The sequence below is a fragment of the Ochotona princeps genome, chromosome 27, assembly GCF_030435755.1.
Source record: "Ochotona princeps isolate mOchPri1 chromosome 27, mOchPri1.hap1, whole genome shotgun sequence".
Taxonomy (NCBI): Eukaryota; Metazoa; Chordata; class Mammalia; order Lagomorpha; family Ochotonidae; genus Ochotona; species Ochotona princeps.
The window spans coordinates 27628749-27648186 of NC_080858.1; the positions used below are offsets into that span (position 1 = coordinate 27628749).

The following is a 19438-nucleotide window of genomic DNA, read 5'->3' on the forward strand; positions in this document are numbered from 1 at the left end:
GTGCTGAGGCGAGGATGACTCTCCCCACAGCTGCACATTCCCCCTGCTTGCCGTCTGCCACCTTGGCCCCACACAGGCCTAACTCTGGGCCCTGACACCAAGACACTTGCTCAAACTGGGTCCTATTGAGGGCCAGACAGGAGCACAAACCCATGGCTGCAAAGCCCTATGTGGCCCTTCACCTGTTGTAGAGACAATGTTCAAGCAAGAATGCAGCTCATGAAAAATCCATACCAACAGTTTTTCCTCTCTAGAAGATTGAGCCCCTGGCCACACAGAGGCCAAGCCCCTGACCACACAGAGGCCATGTCCCTGACCGCACAGTGATCATCCCTGGCTGACAGAGGCTGTGTCCCTGACCGCACAGAGGCCGAGCCCCTGACCGCACAGAGGCCATGTCCCTGACTAAACAGAAGCCATGTCCCTGGCCGCAGAGAGGCCATGTCCCTGACACACAGAGGCCGTGCCCCTGACCACTCAGAGGCTGAGCCCCTGACCAACAGAGTCCAAGCCTCTGAGCAACAGAGGCCGTGTCCCTGACCACACAGTGGTCATGTCCCTGACCACACAGAGGCCGTGCTGTCATGTCCCTGGCCACACAGAGGCCATGTCCCTGACACACAGAGGCTGTGTCCCTGACTGCACAGAGGCCGTGCCATCATGTCCCTGACCACACAGTGGCTGTACCCCGGACCACTCAGAGGCCGAGCCCCTGACCAACAGAGTCTGAGCCTCTGACCGCACAGAGGCCGTGTCCCTGAACACACAGAGCCGAGCCCCTGACCACTCAGAGGCCATGTCCCTGACCGCACAGAGGCCGTGTCCCTGATACACAGAGGCTGTGCCCCTGGCCGCACAGAGGCCAAGCCCCTGCTGCAGGCTTGTCAGACAGCAAGGCTGCAGCCCTGCCTGTGTTTGCCACAGTCCTCATGTGCGTCACCCTCCTGTCCCTTCCCTCTGTCCCACATTGAGTGATCCTTTTCCCCACCAGGATTAAAAGGAGGCACAGTGAGAAGCTGAAGACTTTCAGGTAGGGCACAGCCTTAGCACAATGCTTCAAGTGCCACCTGGGGTGTCTACCCACTGGAGGGCCTTGCTGCTTTGCAGTTCTGACCCAGCTTCTGGTTAAGGGGTCTAGGTGGCACCGGGTCTCTGGTTAGTCTGAAGCTCCTGGCTCTGGCCTGGCCCTCCCTGGACGTTGCTGGTGTGAAACTGCAGGTGGACAGCGGGCAGGAGGAAGACTGGGTGGAGGTGAATTCAGAAGAACAGGGCTGCAGACCATGCTCGGCTGCACTGGCGCAGTGGGCTGAGAGGAGGAGACCCAGGGACTCAGAGGTGTGCTGAGAATTTACTTTAAATGGGATTCTTGCTGAGTCACAAAGTTTACAACAGCAGAGACATGTGTTGACTCAACTCTTTTGTCATGTTTTACAACAATCCAAATTCAGCAGCAAACCCCATCAAGAACAAATGTGTGTTTGGGAACTAAACACCATCTGTCTTCATGGTTAGCACCCATGGGTCCACGGATGAGGATGCTTGGTCAACACAATGTGGAGTGTCCCCAGGACTCCGCCAAGCGGAAATCCTTGCCCTTTCTCTTTCTGGCTCTTTAAGTATCTCAGAGAAGGACAAGTGGCTCTCAGCATTAGACCTGAGCCCCACCACGTGGGGACAGCAGCCACCACGCTTGCCCACACTCACTTCCCAACGTGTGCCATTTCTTTAATCCATCGTACTCCGTACCTGTGTCCCTGCTTTGAAACCTCCCGTTATGCTAAGGCACAAACTGGGAGCAAACCCAGCTGGGGACCCCTGTACCGCACAACGTGATGGCTGGATGGATGGGTGCACACTGGCTCCCAGAAAGGACTCAGCTCACCAAGCGCTCTGGCATCACACACATCTGACACCGAGGGTGCAGCAGGTTAACTCCAGCACAGAGCTGGAGGTCCAGGCCTTGATGCTACTTACTGCCTACACAGCCGCGCTCAGGCTATCCTGGGGCAGCCAAAGACAGCAGTGTCAAACTCGCTGATGGAAAAGCTCAGAAACAGGCTAGACTGGGCTGCACCCTGAGCACAGGCAGACCCGATTCTGCCATCAAATTGTGGTGAGGTAGGCAGCTAGTTCAGGGTTACTTGCTTGGAAGCCACTCCCCACCACCTAGGTGTTCCCTCCTGCCCACCTGGGATGCTCACCTATCACCTGAGAGGGGGCGGTATTGCATTATTGTGCAATCGCTCCCCTCACAAGTCCCTATAAAGGCCCAGGATAGGAAGGGGCGCTCTTTGTCCTGTGCTTCCATAGCTCTGGCACTCCGACTCTTGGCCTCCCCAGTACCTCCCAGGACAGGCGTCCCCTGAGCAAGGCCCCTGTGTGTCTGTATTCCTCACCCTCTGTTCACTGCTTGGGCGGGACAATGAACATAGCAATGCTAAGATGCTTTGTATTTCTGGTTTGTGTGCTGACAGGAGTCCGAGGAGAGGTGAGGCCTAGCAGTAGTGGAATGTGGGCAGAGAAGCCAGGGAAAGGTGAATGTCTGCAGCTCTGTAACTGTACCCAGGTTGCTCAGTGTATGTCTCTTAGGATAACTTATATTGTCGGGGAAGCTGGGACATAGGCCTTCAGCTTAACGGATGGACTTCAGGGTAATGACCATTTGTTCCTCTTGGGGTTACGATTGGTTGGATTGCCACATGGACTTGTGATTTGCTAATTCCTAATGGGCCCTGTTATAACCAAGTTTGGTTAGTAAAGACTTCTTAACAAACCTTAGACACATCTGGCATGATCCCACTTGCACCTTGCAACAAAATTCCACTCCCAAAAGTTCTATTTTTTTTTTAATTTTTTAAAAAGATTTATTTATTTTTTATTACAAAGTCAGATATACAAAGAGGAGCAGAAACAGAGAGGAAGATCTTCCGTCTGATGATTCATTCCCCAAGTGACCACAAAAGCCGGTGCTGTGCCAATCCGAAGCCAGGAGCCAGGAACTTTCTCCAGGTCTCCCACACAGGTGCAGGATCCCAAAGCATTGGGCTGTCCTCGACTGCTTTCCCAGGTCACAAGCAGGGAGCTGGATGGGAAGTGGAGCAGCTGGGATTAGAAGTGGCGCCCCTATGGGATCCCGGCGCGTTCAAGGCGAAGACCTAAGCCACTAGGCCACACCACAGGGCCCTATTTTTTTTTTTTAATTAAAAAAAATGTATATTTATTTGATAGGCAGAGAGAAAGACAGATCTTCCATAGGCTGATTCACTCCACAAAGTTTTAAACATAGCCAGTCCAAATCAGGAGCCAGGAACCCAAACTGGATCTCCCAGACGAAGGCAGGGACTGTCTTCCATTGCTTTACGGCTGGAATTGGAGCAGCCGGGACTCCAACCCAAATCAGCTGTGGGACACAGGAGTCCCAAGCAGTGGCTTAGCATACCATGCTCTGAGCACATGATCAAAACACCCACTGTTCACACGTGTCCGAAAGTGCTAAAAGGGAAAAGACCAAAGACACACAGCAAGTCAAACAGGCAGGAAAAAAAAAAACAACAAAACAGTGTTGTGATTTTCCAAATTTGGTCCTTTTCAAAAAAGGAGCCAGACATAGATCTGAACGCAAACACACACCACTGGACAAGAATAAATGCACTTACAAGTAAATATGTGAGTTCATTTCTGGCCCACTTCTGAGTACTCTGTTCCAAGAAGGTAAGAAAAACAACCAAGTTTCTTGAAATAGCGTGGCCAGACAGCAAGGGCTGCTGGACAGAACACTCTCAAGCCCTGTGGCCGGAACCATTCATGGCCTGCTGCCTCTCAGAAATGCTCAACCTGAAGGGTTTAGATGTCAACATAAACAGAGGGAACCGGCATTTGGTACAGCAGTTTAAGCTACCACCTGTGGCGTAGCATCCCACATCCCAGACTCAAGCTCCAACTGCTCCACTTCCTAGCAACCCTGTTAACCCGCCAAAGAAGGCAGACACAAGATGGCCCAGGTGCTGGAACCCTACCCCCAAGGAGCGAGACCTGGGAAGAATTCCAGGTTCCTGGCTTCAGCCTGGCCTAGCCTGTGGTTGCTTGGAGCACCTGCCACATGGCCCAAGGGGACAGGAAACAACCCTGCCCAGCCTATACTCAGGTCTACCCACTCGCCTTCTCCTCCAACCCATCCCCTGTCCACCCTCCAAGGCCAGCCTGTTCTGGATGTGCCCCTTGCTGTCCTCCCTCCCAATGACCCGAGGGAGACACTGTTCCCGGCTTCTCCAGACCCGGTAAGCCTCCCCCACACTCACATCCAGTGCCATTACCACTGCCCTGCAGCCAGGTGGCAGTTCCTAGTCCAGCTGGGCTCCCGCACCCCTGCACCATGGGACTCAGGGCCCAGTCACAGATTTTGTCTCCTCCTGGCGGAGCCTCCAGCCAGAGCCTTCTGTAGCCCGCAGCTGAGTCCTGTGAGTGATCCAAACACCCAGCCCCACCCAGCCCGGTTCTCCAGCATTATCACCGTCAGCACGCCCAGGACCAGCTTCCCTCCAACTGTTGGCCCGGCCCTGTCCACCTTCTGCTGCTGCAGGCGAGAGGGTTCTGCTGCAACCACACCTTCCCAGCTGCTTCTGTGCTGGGCATTTGCTGCCCCAGGCCTGGCTTCTTCAGCTTGGCTTGGCTGCTGAATCACAGAGCAGTTCCGGCCCACATGGTGGACAGTTCCAGCCTGCATGCAGAGGCAATTCCTGCGCAGAGCTCCCACCAGGGCATACCTGTGGCACACCCAGGCCTTTCTTCTTTTGCCCAGACTGTTTTTAACATGTTTCCTACCTCTGCCTGCTGCAAGGCAGGAATTGTGTGTGACTGGGTCATCCTACTGTGTCCCCTGTGCTGCAGTGCTGCCTGCCACGGTCACTGACAGACTGAGGAGGAATGGGCAGCCCTGTGTCACACATCCCTAGGCCTGGTGCTGTCAGTTTAAGTTATCGTGTGGCTCTGCAGTGGCCACGTCAATCTCAGACACAGGGTGGCTATGTCCTCCCCAGTGCCCTCCCGTGGTCACCCTTGCTGGGCAGGCTGTGGTAACACCATGGTGGCCATCAGCATGTGCAGAACAGCCCCGAAGCGCCGAGCTCTCAGCCCTCCGAGAGCCAACCGCGTGTTAAAGGACCTGCATGGAAGGTTTCGAGACAGCAACAGGCACTGCACCTGGGAGACTAAAGGGCTGGGGCTCAAACCACCACGTGCAGGAGGAACCTTCAAACACAAAATAAGAATGACCGTCCCAGGGCCGACATGAAGATGGATGCTGGGCAGTGGGAACAGCAGGCCCAGAGCAAGCCCTTGGAGCTGCATCCTCCATCACCTGAGGTGGTGGGAAAAACCAAGATGGTGCCAAGACCTGGGTGCAGAACTGTGCAGCAGATCCCAGGAAGGTTACTTGCTGCCTGGGCCCTGGGCAGCTCTGCAGCCGTCCCAACACCCAGGGCCCAGGTCCTCTGCTGGTCAGGCCTGCGGGACTGGGAGACAGAGCACAGCACTGGCTGCCAGGCCACCCTGCGTCCTGCGTCCTGCACGTCCCACAGGAGGCGCTCTATCCCAATGTGTCAAACACCCGCTGGAGGCTCAGGGTTCTGAGAAAACCTTTCTCAAGCCTTCATTTCCTCATTTTTTTCTTTTTCTCTGATTCATTTCCTCCTTCTAGGCCAAGCTGTCTGGGTACTTGGGAGAGGAGGGGAGGGGATGTGCTCCTCCCACAGGTGATTACAAACCAGAGAGGAGGCCGGGCCACAAGCCTGAGGCAGGGCTGGGGGTCGTCCAGTTTTGCCCCTGGCTGAGGTACCTGGACAGGCTCAGGCCTGTCTTCCCAGTAGAGCAGGTGGAAGGCTTGGAAGTAGTTAGTTTGTTGGCCCAGCAGTGCAGGGTCACTCTTACAAAATCTGAGTTAGGAAAGAGGAGCTCGGTCTTCCCACAAGTCTTCCTCCTCCCAGAGGGAGGCCTGCAAGAGAGGGGCAGGCGGCAAGAGAAGTGGGGGTCTCAACAAAGAAAGCCCCCTGAGTTACACTCAAGTTCCGGGCTAGACAGCACTTCCCGGGGCACCCGGGCTCTTTCTCGCCACTTCCTAAAGCCGAGCTGCACTGTTGCTTGCCCTCCCCCCACGCCGGAAGTGCCTCTGGCTGCGCTAAGGTAGCACCGTGGCACTGGGCGGCAAGAGGACACCCAGGGACCGGCATCTAGGCACCAGGCACGCTTGCAAGTAAGTACTTTCCAGCCCCCGGGTCCAGCTGGGACCCAAGCCCCTGGCCCACCCGCTGTGAGGAAACAGTCCTCGCTGTAAGCCACTAAACTTGTAGCTGTGGGCGAGAAGAGGAAACAGCCAGTTTAGCTGGAAGGATGTGAGGCCGCCCAGCGGTCTGTTCTCTGGAAATCAGTGCCCATGGGTAGGGAACTGACCTCTTGACCTTCATTTCCCAAAGTGTGAGATGAAGACAGAGAACCCAACCCTCAGGGGAGACCCCTCGGTGTTGACAGCCTTGTGTGCCACACTGTGCTTAAGCCCCCAGCCCATCCCCCCCAGGCTTCGAGGACCCAGCCTCCCACACAACCCCACACAGTGCTGACCTGCTTGGGGACCCAGGCCCACTGGAACACTGGGCCCTGCTGACGGGTGGGAAAGCACAGGTGGGCACAGGCTGGCAGCGGCCTTGGGCATCTTGCTTTTGAATCCAAAGCTTTTTTTCCAGACACATAAGTGCACATAAAATTCAAAGCCCGGTGTTAGCAGTAACAGCAGTGACATCTGTTTTGTATTCTCAGGGCCCTGTCGCTGGACACTGTCCCTTGTCTGTCAGCCTTGTTCCCATCTGGACACCGGTGAGGACCAAGCGCAGTCTCACTGGTTGGGGCAGGACTGATAGGGAAATAGACAAAGAACCACACCAGGGTGGCTCCCCCATGTGCCGCCTGCTGAGGGGGCACAGCTGCAGGCCTAGCAGAGGGCCGGGTGCAGGAGCAGTAGCTCCTCGTGATGTCGCCATCACCTCAAGGATGACTTTGAGGAACAGCCCTGGGCAGCAGGATCTCCCCGGGCTGCAGCTTGGCACGAGCCATGGGAGCTGATCGAGTGGGCACAGTGCCCAGGGTCACTGCTCCAACACAGGCAGGCAGGCAACAGGCGCCTTAGGCAAGGGCCCTTGGGAGGAGGAGGCTGGCCCTGAGCAGAGGAAGAAGGGATTGAAATCAGTGACCTAGACTGCTCCTGCCCCACCCCAACCCCACTCCCTGCAGTCACAGAAACACCGGGAAGGAGCCCAGTGGCAGGGTATTATGTGAGAAAACAGACATGAAATAAGGATCATGCCTTTTAGAAATAAGGCCTTAATCAAAGTGAACACATTAAAAAATTAAAACAGGGGAAATTGGTCTCCAGGCTCAGCTTTCCAAAGTGCATTTCAAGGCCCTCCCTCTCCCCTGCCAAGAGGCCATAGAACCCAAACAGTCGCCTCCTGGAGGAGCTGGACACTGCCACAGGCCTCTGTCCACTGCGCAGCTAGCTGGGGCCGCACCACAGCGCAGTGCATGTGGGCATGGGTGACCGGCACCCCTGCATCAGCCGTCCACACAGGCTATTCCGAGTATTCAAGTTCATCCTGGTGGAAACCCTGCCGGAATCCGTGGAGGTTTTCCACAGTGTGCATGTCCCCAGGGTTTCTGGGGACCCCTGGTGTTTGCTTTTGGGGTGGCTGTTCAAAGGTTGGGCTGGAATTTTCCTAGGAATCCAGCTGCCCTTTGATAGGAGGGCGAGTGGGCGACTGAGGCCATCCTGACAGCTTGTCCTGCACACAGGAACCTTCCAGGAGCCCTGGCCTGGTCTGGGCTGGAGCCCATTTTGTTGACTAAATCCCCCGGGGCCTGGAAGTGACTGGGGTTGGGGGAGGGGACGCCCGGGGCAGTGGCTCTGCTGGTTCTCCCTGGAGCCAGCTCTCCCTCCTGAGTCATCTGCATTCTGATGGCGCTGATAAGGGGTGGCCCCCTGGGGTGCTGGGGGAGGGGTGTGACCACGGGTGTCAGCCAGCACGGCCTGGGCGACCTAGGGGTCAGGAAGTGGCAGGGAAGGGCAGCCAGTAGACGGCCCTGAGGAAGGCCCGCCTTCAGGGGTTTCCAGAGAAAGAGGGTGCCAGGACCAGGACGCAGCCCAGGGGAGGAGCAACCACCCTTGCCGTAAGCCCCCACATGACCTCGGGAAGGTCACTGGACAAGATAATTTACAAACACTCCTTAGGTTCTGCGGCTGTGGAAGATAAAGCCAAGGAGTGAGTGGGAGGAGAGGACCCGGCGCACTCCCTAGAGACGTGGCCTTGAAGCGAGGTGGACGGTAGGCCGGTCCTGGAGGTGGAGCGAGAGATGAGAATGCGTTTCCCGCCAGCAGGAGGGAGCCAAGGCCGGGAGAGCGGAGCCGACGGGGACTGCGCGGTCGGACCGCCTGCAGGGCCCAGCCTGGAGCCGGCTGGCGGCTGCGGGGAGAGCCTCCCCCAGCACGGAGGGCCAGGCTTCACACCTGAGGAGGTACGGGCCGTGGGGGCTGGGCTGAGCTTTCCCTAGCTCGCCGGCGCAGGGCTCACGGGGCGCCCGGCAGACGGGGCCTCGCCGGCCGGGCCTGCCGGGCTCTTCCCAGGCACCTAGCGGGGGCGGTGGCACTCCTTGTTCTCTGGAGGCCGTGCTGGGCAGGGCCCTCGGCCTGCCTGCCCATACCTTCCAGTCCGGTGAACAGCAATGCGGCTCAACCCTGCCTGCAAAGTTGGTGCTCACCGCTCTGGACAGAAGGCCCAGTCCTGATTGTGGTGGCCGCTTCATTTACAGTAAGGGCCTCTCAAGGTTGAACAAGAGTTCTTCAAGTGAGGCAGCGAGGGTAAATGGCCCTTCGGTCAGCTGCTGTTTGTGCGCACGTTCCCTGTCAGCCGGGTAAACGGGGCCCTCACCAAGTCCCTGGAAAACATGCACTATGCAAACACCATGGGTCCCAGTCAAGTTTTCCACCAACAGCCTCATACTGGCATCCCCAGCCCACTGACGACGGCTCCCTGAGGCTGTTGCCTACTGGCACAGCTGGGCAGGCCTGGACACATCCACCTTGCCTGGGAACCCCTGAGCTAGCGGCAGCTCCCCAGCTGCATTCAGAAACATCCAGTGCTCCCGGGGTGTAGGGGCTGGAGAGGAGCCTGAGCCTTCCAGGGGGAGGCGCCCCATGGTGCAAGAGCTGGGCGGAGCCTGGACAGTCCAGCAAGAGGCCTGCTCCTGTGCACCTTTTTGCCTTTTGTTTTGGGGAGCTTTTTATCTTTCTTTCTTTCTTTCTTAGTTTTCCTGCAGGCTGTGTGGCAGGGAGGGGTGTCATCCTGTCACTCAGTCCCTCTGGGCTGCAGCTGTCGGCATTGTTCCTCATTGTGTTCTGCAAGGTTGGCCTTAGCATATGGGGGGGAGGGGCGGCTGGCACCCTGGGCAGCAGCAGTGGCCTCTGCAGGATTCTGTCCAGGCCTTCGGGATGTGTACACAAGGCATCACGCCCTGCTGGAGAAGCAGACCTTCCCCAGTTGGAATCGGAGTCCAGCCACAGGCTGTGCTGCGGAAGAGAAACTGCAATGTTTGTGGAGTCCCTGGCCTTGGGCAACTGTGACCTGGTCTCCTACCTCTGCACAGAACCTGCTAGAAAGGCAGCAGAACATTGACAGATGACCCACCTGATGCTACAGCATGATCACTAGTGGTCACTAACCCGGTATCATTCTAAACACTCCATGTAAGAAGTGCCCCTTACTACAAAGGCACCAACCCTAGTATCCCCAAGGAGCAGGTATACAATGCCAATAGCCAGAACCAGCACCTCTGGGTGCTCCACTTCCCAGGCTAAAGTGACCTGACTCACTTCAGCCTGAGTCAAGGCCACTGCTGTTCCAGGGGGATGCAGACCTAGTAAGCCCAACAGCCCCTGGGGGTCAGTGCATGCTGTGATCACTGCTGGCCCAGGAGGGCAGTCGGGGCTGAGCTGATGTCCTGGGGACAGGTGCACGTGGTGACCACTGCTGTTATTGCCAAACTGCAAGGCTGGCTAACTCCATCTAGGGGTCAGACATGTTGGCCTCCTCTAGCCATAACCAGGCAGCCTGGTAGCACCTGCAGCACCTCTGGACCCATTCCCAGGGAGCACTCGGGGCGGGGGGGGGTGCTCCTGGTCAGAGCAGTCTGTGGTCCAAAGATCACGCCCGAGCTGCAGCCTGACCACAGCCACCATCTGGCACTCCAGGCCCTGACCACCCCCACTGCAGCTTCTCTCTCCTTCTGCCCCAGCAGCCAGACGCCCCTCCGTACACCAGGGGTGCCATGGTGCCCCTGCGGGCCTCCGAGGTGCGGCAGCTTCTCCACAACAAGTTCGTGGTGGTCCTGGGGGACTCGGTGCAGCGGGCTGTGTACAAAGACCTGGTGCTGCTGCTGCAGAAGGACTCTCTGCTCAGCCTGCAGCAGCTCAAAGCCAAGGGGGAGCTCAGCTTTGAGCAGGACACGCTGCTGGAGGGTGGCCAGCTGGACACCCTGCACAATGGCATCACCTACCGAGAGGTGCGCCAGTACCTCTCTGGGCACCACCTGGTGCGCTTCTATTTCCTCACGCGCGTCTACTCCAAGTACCTACAGTCCGTGCTGGAGCAACTGCAGGCCGGCGAGCATGCCCCAGACCTGGTCATCATGAACTCCTGCCTCTGGGACCTCTCCAGGTACGGCCCCGAGTCTGGGAAGAGGTACCTGAAGAACCTGGCCAAGCTGTTTGCACACCTGGGCCGGGTGCTGCCCCCATCCTGCCTGCTGGTGTGGAACACGGCCATGCCTGTGGGCCACAAGATCACTGCAAGCTTCCTCCCTCCTGAGGACCAGCCATATGCCGCCTCCCTACGGATCTACCTGATCGAGGCTAATTTCTACTGCTTTGCCGAGGCCAGGAAGCATGGCTTCGACTTGCTTGACCTGCACTTCCACTTCCGCCATGCCAGTCAGCACCGGCACCATGATGGTGTGCACTGGAACGCGCGTGCGCACCGCTGCCTGTCATACCTGCTGCTGGCACATGTGGCTGATGCCTGGGGTGTGGAGCTGCCACACCGCCCAGCAGTCAGGTGGCTCCAAGACGGCCCCACGAGAGGGCAGCGTGGACGGGGGGTCCATAGGCGGCACCCGACCAGCAGGGACACCCTGGCCCAGCCACTGACCCCTCCCAGGCATGCACCCCTGCTTCCATTCTCACCCCCACCCCCACTGCTGCCTGCACCCAGTCTGATGACTCTACAGACTTGCCCTGTGCCCCCTTACCCAATGGTGCCCCCGTTTCCACTCTGTTCCCAGGATTCTTACTTCACCTCAGACCATCCTTTTCAAATGAATCCATTCTGCTTCAGCCCAGACGCCTCCTCTCCGACCCAGACAGGATTTGTACTTGAAGCCAACTTGACGTTTGATGGTCAGCCCCCTGTACCCTCTGTCCCATCACCATATGTCCAGTGCCAGGCTCCTGTGGTCCATAGGGGTTTTCCCCGGAACCATCCCTATGGCCCCTACAAGCCCTGGAGAGGGCGGCCTAGGCACCCCAACAGGCGTACCCCGACTTCCCAGAGCCCAAATACAGGAAGAGCAACGTCGACTTGACTCCCATTCATGGCCAGGACCTGTGGTCATCTGTGCAATCTAGAAGGCAGGAAGCACTGTGCCACAGTCCTGTTGTCACCTTTGGTGGCCCCATCCCCAGGGGGTGGCCAAGCAGTCCTCCTGCATCCCAACACCTGTCAGCTTTGCCATTTTGTGAGCATAGAATTGGAATAAAGAATTCATGTTCCGAAGCAGTTGTGGGATGTACAGTGTCTGCGTGTGACAGGAGCAGGGTTCTGCCTGCTGAGCAATAACCTACAGAAAACCATCCCACCAGCTCCCAGATGCAGAGCTGGTTCCTTACAAATATTGTCAAATTTTCAAAGAATCATTCATTTCTACAGCTGTGCTAGCACTCCTGGCCCACTCTCCAGCCCAGTTTACCTCAGCTCTCAGTCCAGCAAACAGTCCTGGCCTGCCAGAGGACAGCTGGGATGGGCCTCAAGCAGTCCCAGCTCTGGGTGTGAAGGAATCAGCAGGTGGTGTTGCCGATGGCCTGGGTTACTGGGCAGATGCGCATGTCATACCTGCCCATGGAAAGTTAGGGACTTGGACAAGACCAGCGAAGGTGGATGGAACTAAACTTTTTTTTTTTTTTAAGATTTACTTATTTTTATTGCAAAGTCAGATATATACAGAGAGAAGGAGACCAAGTGTCACTGAATGTTCTAAATGAGCCAGAAATGGGCTCCATGTTGCATAATTACAAGTCCACAGTCACTTATTCTAAATACTTTAGCCCACTCAGTATGTGCTGATAGAAAACCCTCACCCAGGCCCGGTGCCATGGCCTAGTGGCTAAAGTCCTCAACTTGAACGCACCCCACGATCCCATACAGGCGTCGGTTCTAATCCCAGCAGCCCCACTTCCCATCCAGCTCTCTGCTTGTGGCATGGGAAAGCAGTCAAGGATGGCCCAAAACCTTGGGACCCTGCACCCGTGTGGGAGACCCGGAAGAACTCCTGGCTCCTGGTTTCGGATTGGCGTAGCACCTGCCATTGTGGTCACTTGGGGTGTGAATCATCAGATGGAAGATATTTCTCTGTCTCTACTACTCTCTCTATATATCTGACTTTCCAATTAAAAATAAACAAATTTTTGTTTAAAAAATGTTCATTTTATTAGTTTGAAATGCAGAGTTACAGGAAGGGAGAAAGAACGAGAAGATACATCTTTCCGAGGTGGACAGGACTGAGCTTCAGCCAGGTCTCAGTGGCTGCAGCGAGCAGCCCAAGCACTGACTGTCAGTGGAGCAGTCTGGCCTTGAATTGGCACACACATGGCAGGGAGAAGATTAACCCTGTTAACTCTGTGGACACTGCTGAAGTTATCTAATGAGCAGACAAATGCCTGCCCTGAGCAGCAAGGTGTCATGCTGTGCTCTAGGGATGCTGGCCCCTCCAGAGAGCAGCCGGTGCAGCCTGGCCGTCAGGCTCAGGGACACATTTGGGTAGGAAGCCCCTAGGACCTGGCCCTGCTGCTCCCCTGCCCTTCCAGGGCTCCTGTCCTTCAGAGGGGGTCCTGTCAGCCCTGGGAATCCGGAGCTCAGTCAGATGGAAGGGGTGAGGAGGGGAAGAAGAGGAGCACTACAAGGAACTCCCCCTCCCCCTTGAGGCCTCCATTCTAGCCCACGGAGGTGAAGTCACCCTTATCCCTTTGACTGCCATAGGATTAATGGGAGGGATGTCGGGGCAGAAAGTAAAAACAGACTCCCCTATTCCTGGGGAGCATCGGAAGTCTCCCATGCCCACCTCTGAGCAGAGCCTGGGAGTTCCCAGGAAGCACTGCCTTCCTGCCCCCCAGCCAGGGTGGGGGCTGGTGAGCCCAGGAGCCACCTGTGTGGTAGCCCTGGGCCTCCCACCCTCCTTATCCCCGCTCCCAGGCTCACTTTTCAGAGCCATTGTGCGCCACACATGCCCCCACTCAAAGTTTACAGAGATGCAGCACACATCGTGTTCCATCAGAACTTCAAAAACTAAGGCCAGCATGGTGGCTCAACAGGTTAATCCTCTGCAGCACCAGCATCCCATATGGGCTCTGGTTTGAGTTCTAGCTGCTCCACTTCCCATCCAGCTCCCTGCCTAGGCCTGAAAAAGCAATGGAGGACAGCTCAAGCCCTTGGACCCCTGTGCCCATGTGGGAGACTCAGAAAAAGCTTTTGACTCCTGGCTTCGGATCTATTTAGCTCTGCCCACTGCGACCATTTAAGGAGTAAAACCGGGAATTGAAGATATCTCTCTCTGTGTGTCTCTCTTGCTCTTTGTAAATCTGCCTTTCAATTAAAAATAAATTTTTTAAAAAGAACTTCCAAAAGTGCAAAATTAAAACATTGACTTGATTTAAAAAAAGAAGAAGAGAAAACGTATTCAAACTCTGCTACTCTCACAGCACCACTTCCGTCATCTATTAGCCTCAGGTGTTCTGGAGTTGGCATAGATCTGTGGTAAAAGCAGAAATATTTCCTGGCTTGAATTTCATCCCTACCACTTAAGAATGTGTGTGGGGGCTGGCACAGTGGTGTGGCATGCTAGTTCTCCACCCAGTGTCACCAGCATTCCCTATGGGCACTAGTTCATGTCCCAGCTCCCAGCTGCCGCACCCCCAACCAGCTCCCTGCTTACAGCCTGGGAACGCAGTGGAAAACGGCTTAAGTCCTTGGGCCCCTGCACTCACTCAGGGGACCTGGAAAAAGCTTCTGGCTCCTGGATTCAAATCAGCTCACCTCCAGCCATTGCAGCCATTTGGGAGTGAGCCAGCTGATGGAAGACCTCCCTCTGTGTGTAAAAAAAATTTTCATATAAAAATAAATCCTTTAAAAAAAAAAAGAATACGTGCAATATTGAGCAAACCACTAAATTGTCCTACTCATAAAATAAGAACCACAGCATCATCCAGCTCTCAGGTGGTAAAGGTGACATTGGTTAACAGCCGTCGAGCCTGAGAACATGGCTTGGCAGATGACAGGAGCTGGGCGCACATGCATGTATCACTCTTGTTCCACAGTTAAAACATAACATCCTGGGCCTGGCACGATAGCTTAGTGGTTACAGTCCTCGCCTTGCACGCGCTGGGATCCCATATGGTCACCGGTTTTAATCCCAGCAGCTCCACTTTCCATCCAGCTTCCTGCTTGTGGCCTGGGAAAGCAGTCGAGGACAGCCCAAAGCCTTGGGACCCTGTACCCATGTGGGAGACCCGGAAGAGCTCTTGGCTTCTGGCTTCGGATTGGCTCAGCTCTGGCCATTGTGGTTGTTTGGGGAGTGAATCATTGGATGGTAGATCTTCCTCTCTGTCTCTCCTCCTCTGTATATTCGCCTTTCCAATCAAAATAAATAAATGTTAAAAAAAAAAAAACCCATAGGGCCCGGCGGCGTGGCCTAGCAGCTAAAGTCCTCGCCTTGAATGCCCCGGGATCCCATATGGGCGCCGGTTCTAATCCCGGCTGCTCCACTTCCCATCCAGCTCCCTGCTTGTGGCCTGGGAAAGCAGTCGAGGACGGCCCAATGCATTGGGACCCTGCACCTGCGTGGGAGACCTGGAGGAGGTTCCAGGTTCCCGGCTGCGGATCGGCGCGCACCGGCCCTTTGCAGCTCACTTGGGGAGTGAATCATCGGACGGAAGATCTTCCTCTCTCTCCTCCTCTGTGTATATCTGACTTTGTAATAAAAATAAATCTTTAAAAAACAAAAAAACCATAATATCCTACAGTTCAGTTCAGCTCAGCCGAGATAGACTGAGTTTGGAGCCAAGGGGGCAGGGCTTCCTGTCGTCCTGGTCCTGGGACACATAGGCACTGTCCCATGGCTGCCTTTCATGCTGTCGCCCATAGGACCAGACAAAAACCTCCCCATCCCATCTCTGTGCCCTGTGAAGAAAGAGCCCCCCTTCAGCTGTCACAAGCGGGTGAAGGTCTCGGCCTGCAATGAGCATTAGAACGTGGGTTGGGGTAAGCAGTCTTGGAAAGGCAGGGGGGTGGCCAAGGGACCCCTTCCCCACTTGTCCTCAAACAAACTCAGTTCTGTCCCATTCTAGACAAAACTTGAGATTCTGAAAACCTCTGCCAAGCAGGGCTACCCAGAACCATAAGTGCCTTATTCAGGCAGGTGCCTTCCCAGATGCTGAGAGCAGTGGTCCTGAGAGCGTCACAGCGTGGTGACACTCAGACCCACAAGTCGCTCACCAGGAAGACACTCAGGGGGCAGGGTCTGTGCACTCCAAGCAACAGCACACACATAATGACATGCTGAAGTGCTAACATTTAAAGGTTCGCTTTCATGAACTCTGAGAACAATGACTGTTAGGAGTACCACCCAGAGACATGCTTGCTTTAAAAACAAGTAACTCACATTGCTCTGAGTAAAGCAGATGCATGCTTAATGCTTCCTGCTGAAGAAGTTCTTTAGCACATGGGCCAACATTCACCCACACAGATCCACACAGGCTCACACAATTTCACATAAGGTCAGTCATACAGACTCACACAGGCCCACAGGGGCTCACACTAGCTTAGCCTAAAGGCAGAGGTTTACCAAGCTCCCCCATACATGTCCACGTGTCCCTCAGGCAAGTGGCGTCAGTGCGGCCCCCCCATGGATAATATACAGGACTAGCATCTGTCCCACACCCCCACAGGCCTGCTCTGTGCTGTGCTGGGCATGTCTCACCAGGCTTCTCTGCCACTATTTTCTTCTAAAAGTAGGCAGAAACCAAATGCATGACATTAACAGGCAAGTTGCACCGGGCTGCCAACCTGGTTCTGCTCAAATAGCACAAGGAAAGCAGAAATACACAGCCACACCCAGTCCCCAAGGGCTCCACATTCCCCCCTGCAAAAGGCCCTCCTGTGACTGACAGCCAAGGACGCACTCTGCACCCAGGGACAGGCAGACAGTGCACGCCTCCTGCAGGTGGGTGGAACTTTTCACAGCCCTGAAGCAGCAGGCTCACAGTGGATGCACAGAGCCTGCCGTGGAGTTGGGGGTATAAGTGTGCCCTGCAGCATGAGCACCACGGCCTCTCTCTCCACCCTTCAGGGATCAGTTCTTTCCCAGATGTGCTCTAATCTTAGATGTGAAAATAATGACCTTGAGTTTCAGTTCCCCTCTATCAGGCTGAACCATGTAATCGTGTTGGCAGATTGGCACAAGAAGCTCTCCCTCTGCTGGCAGCCTGTCACAGCAGGGGTGAGGCTCTTGCTGAAACCCACAGGGCTCCCAGCTGACACCTCCACCCCCCCGCAGCAGGGAAGGGCTCCAAGGCTGCTGCCCGAACAAGCAGCTTGAGGTCTAGCCAGGGAAGGCCCTCTGCGAGCCCGCAGCAGGTGCAGAACCAGCTCCCTACCGCCCCCTCCACGATTCCAGGACCAGCAAGACATGCTCTTATCAGAGCCAGGGGGCCTGGCAAGCCACTCAGCCCTCCCTCCTCCACCAGCATCCCAGGCTTCCCCAGTCTCTGCCCCACCACAGATGGCTCTCGGTGTAAACAAGTGAATAAGCCCTTGGCACTTTGCTTCAGCTCCCAAGTTTCCTTCTGAAGCCCCTTGGCGCTGCCCATGGATGTTTTTCTCCTGCTGATCTGGGCCAGGTCCTGGGGTAGCAGGCAGCAGGGCAGCCCACTCCCACAGAACCCTTCTACATGCAGGACTGCTTCCTATGTCACTGGGCAGGCACAGCAGCCTCAGGCCCACCATGGGAGTCAGCTGTGCTAACAGGGAGTGTCTGATTCTAGGGAGGACACCCCATGTTCTCACACCCCTGTAGGGGTTGACCAGTGTCTCCACTTTAGCCTACAAAAGCAACAGGTGGATATGGTGACTGTGACAATGACCATGGCGGAGGCTGATCAACCTCTTGCTGGGCTGGCCAGAGCTGCTCTGGGCTCCCTGCCAAGCCTGACCCCATCCCCTGGGCCATGGCGTTCGGTGGGCAGCAGGTTCCAGGGGGCACACCCACAGGGCCCCTCTGAGGAGCATTCTCCCTGCAACACATTTCTCACATGTGCCCACAGGCCACATCTGCCCATGGTTCCTTGCACACACTCAATGATGGCAGGGTAGCTGACATGACAGACATGTAGAACATTTGCTGTGCAGAACAGGCAGAGTGGCCTCCAGCCTCTGGACTTGCTGGCAGCTTGTCTGGACCATGTTTAAGCCAGAATCCACGCCAGCTGGATGGGGGTCTCCAGGTTCTGGGTGCCCCCTTACCTCTTCTTCCCTGTACCACCTGCACTGTGGTGAGGCTCACTTGGCCTGGTTGCAGCCAGCAAAGATGGAAAGGGCGCCTCCAGATGGGGCTGCTCCCCGGGATTCTGTTGGGTCCCTAGGACTGCAGAAGGCTCTGCTGCTGCTTCTTTTTTTTTAGATTTATTTTATTTTTATTGGAAAGGCAGATATACAGAGAAGAGAGATAGACAGGAAGATCTTCTGTCCGTTGATTCACTCCCCAGGTGGCCGCAACTGCAAGTGCTGAGCCAATCCGTGGCTAAGAGCCAGGAGCTTCTTCCAGGTCTCCCTCACAGGTTGCAAGGTCCCAAGGCTTTGGGCCGTCCTCGACTGCTTTCCCAGGCCACAAGCAGGGAGCTGGATGGGATGGGGCTGCCAGGATTAGAACTGGTACCCATATGGGATCCTAGTGCTTTCAAGGCGAGGACTTTAGCTGCTAGGCCACCGCACTGGGCCCTCAATCCTCCACTTTCAAGCAAGGCATCCCACTGGGCCCCAGTCCATGTCTTACATTTATACATCTACCTTCCCCGTATACCTACCTTCTCTGTTTACATCTATATTCGAGTAAAAATAAGTAAATATTTAAAAAAAGGAAGTGGACATGGATGTTGGTGCCACGGGACAAAGGGTTAGCCTGGCGAGCCACCATGTTGCACCCCCAGCCCATCTGCCTTGGCTATGAGTACTGTTCCCTGACGCAGAGTCTTTATCCTTCTTAGAGCAATGATGTACAGAACAACAGCCAAAGACAATGCAGTCCTATTTGCGTTTCTGCTCATCCCACATGTTAATCCTTCAGGTGCGTCAGATCTTTTTTTTTTTTTAATTTATTTTTTATTGGAAAGACAGATTTACAGAGAGAAGAGAGGGAAACTCAATCTTTTAGCTGCTAGTTCACTCCCCACATGGCTGCAGTGGCCAGATCTGAGATGTTCCAAAGCCAGGAGCTTCTTCCAGGTCTCCTACATGGGTGCAGGGTCCCATCCTCTGCTGCTTTCCAGGTCAAATGCAAGGAGCTGGACAGGAAGTGGAGCAGCCAGAACGCACACTGGCACTGATGGGATACTGACACTGCAAGTAGAGGCTTAGTTTGCTAAGCCACCATGCCATCCCTTACATTGCGTTGGATTTTGAATTAAGTAAACATCTTTAATTTGTTATCTAAACATCTTTCTGGTTAACTCATGAATATGGCAGGTTAAGAAGTGTTTGGGGACTGGTGTTGTATCTATCAGCTCAGAGTAAAAATATTTTAAAACTCTATCTTCTCTTCATGGGAAGGATGCCATCTGAAAGGGGAATAAAGGGTCCATGTTCTAGATGTCCTGACTTGACATCTTTTTCTGAAATGTGCTGGTGTCAACAGCAGAGGTTACTGTGCAAGACAGCGGGCAGAGAGCCTGCTAGTGAGTATGCCTTCCACCCCCGCAACACACACACACACACACACCACTCAGGACACGCTGATGATTCTATGGGGAGTGGTGGCCTGTGGTCCTGCACGAGGCACCATCATTCATGAGGTAACAGGGCAC

General features: G+C 55.3%; 1 protein-coding gene across 4 annotated transcripts; it reads left to right on the plus strand.

Annotated features, from left to right (window-relative positions):
• The first annotated feature begins 6127 nt into the window (after window positions 1–6127).
• PCED1B (PC-esterase domain containing 1B) lies at window positions 6128–11692 on the plus strand. 4 transcript variants are annotated; one of them, XM_058656037.1, is made up of 3 exons: window positions 6128–6247; window positions 8417–8556; window positions 10333–11692. In XM_058656037.1, exon 3 carries the CDS (start codon window positions 10366–10368, stop codon window positions 11674–11676), a length of 1311 nt encoding a protein of 436 aa, XP_058512020.1. In that variant the 5' UTR covers window positions 6128–6247; window positions 8417–8556; window positions 10333–10365; the 3' UTR covers window positions 11677–11692. The 4 variants fall into 4 exon arrangements, with proteins under 4 accessions (XP_058512020.1, XP_058512021.1, XP_058512019.1 ...); XM_058656038.1 differs by having other exon boundaries at window positions 6163–6247; window positions 8420–8556; XM_058656036.1 differs by lacking the exon at window positions 6128–6247 and having other exon boundaries at window positions 8195–8556; window positions 10336–11692.
• Window positions 11693–19438: the final 7746 nt, after the last annotated feature.

Coding starts and splice junctions, on each gene's coding strand:
- PCED1B (XM_058656035.1), top strand. CDS start 8,395: ATGAGAATGCGTTTCCCGCCAGCAGGAGGGAGCCAAGGCCGGGAGAGC. Junction 8,557..10,332: donor CAGGCTTCACACCTGAGGAG/GTACGGGCCGTG, acceptor CTTCTGCCCCAG/CAGCCAGACGCCCCTCCGTA.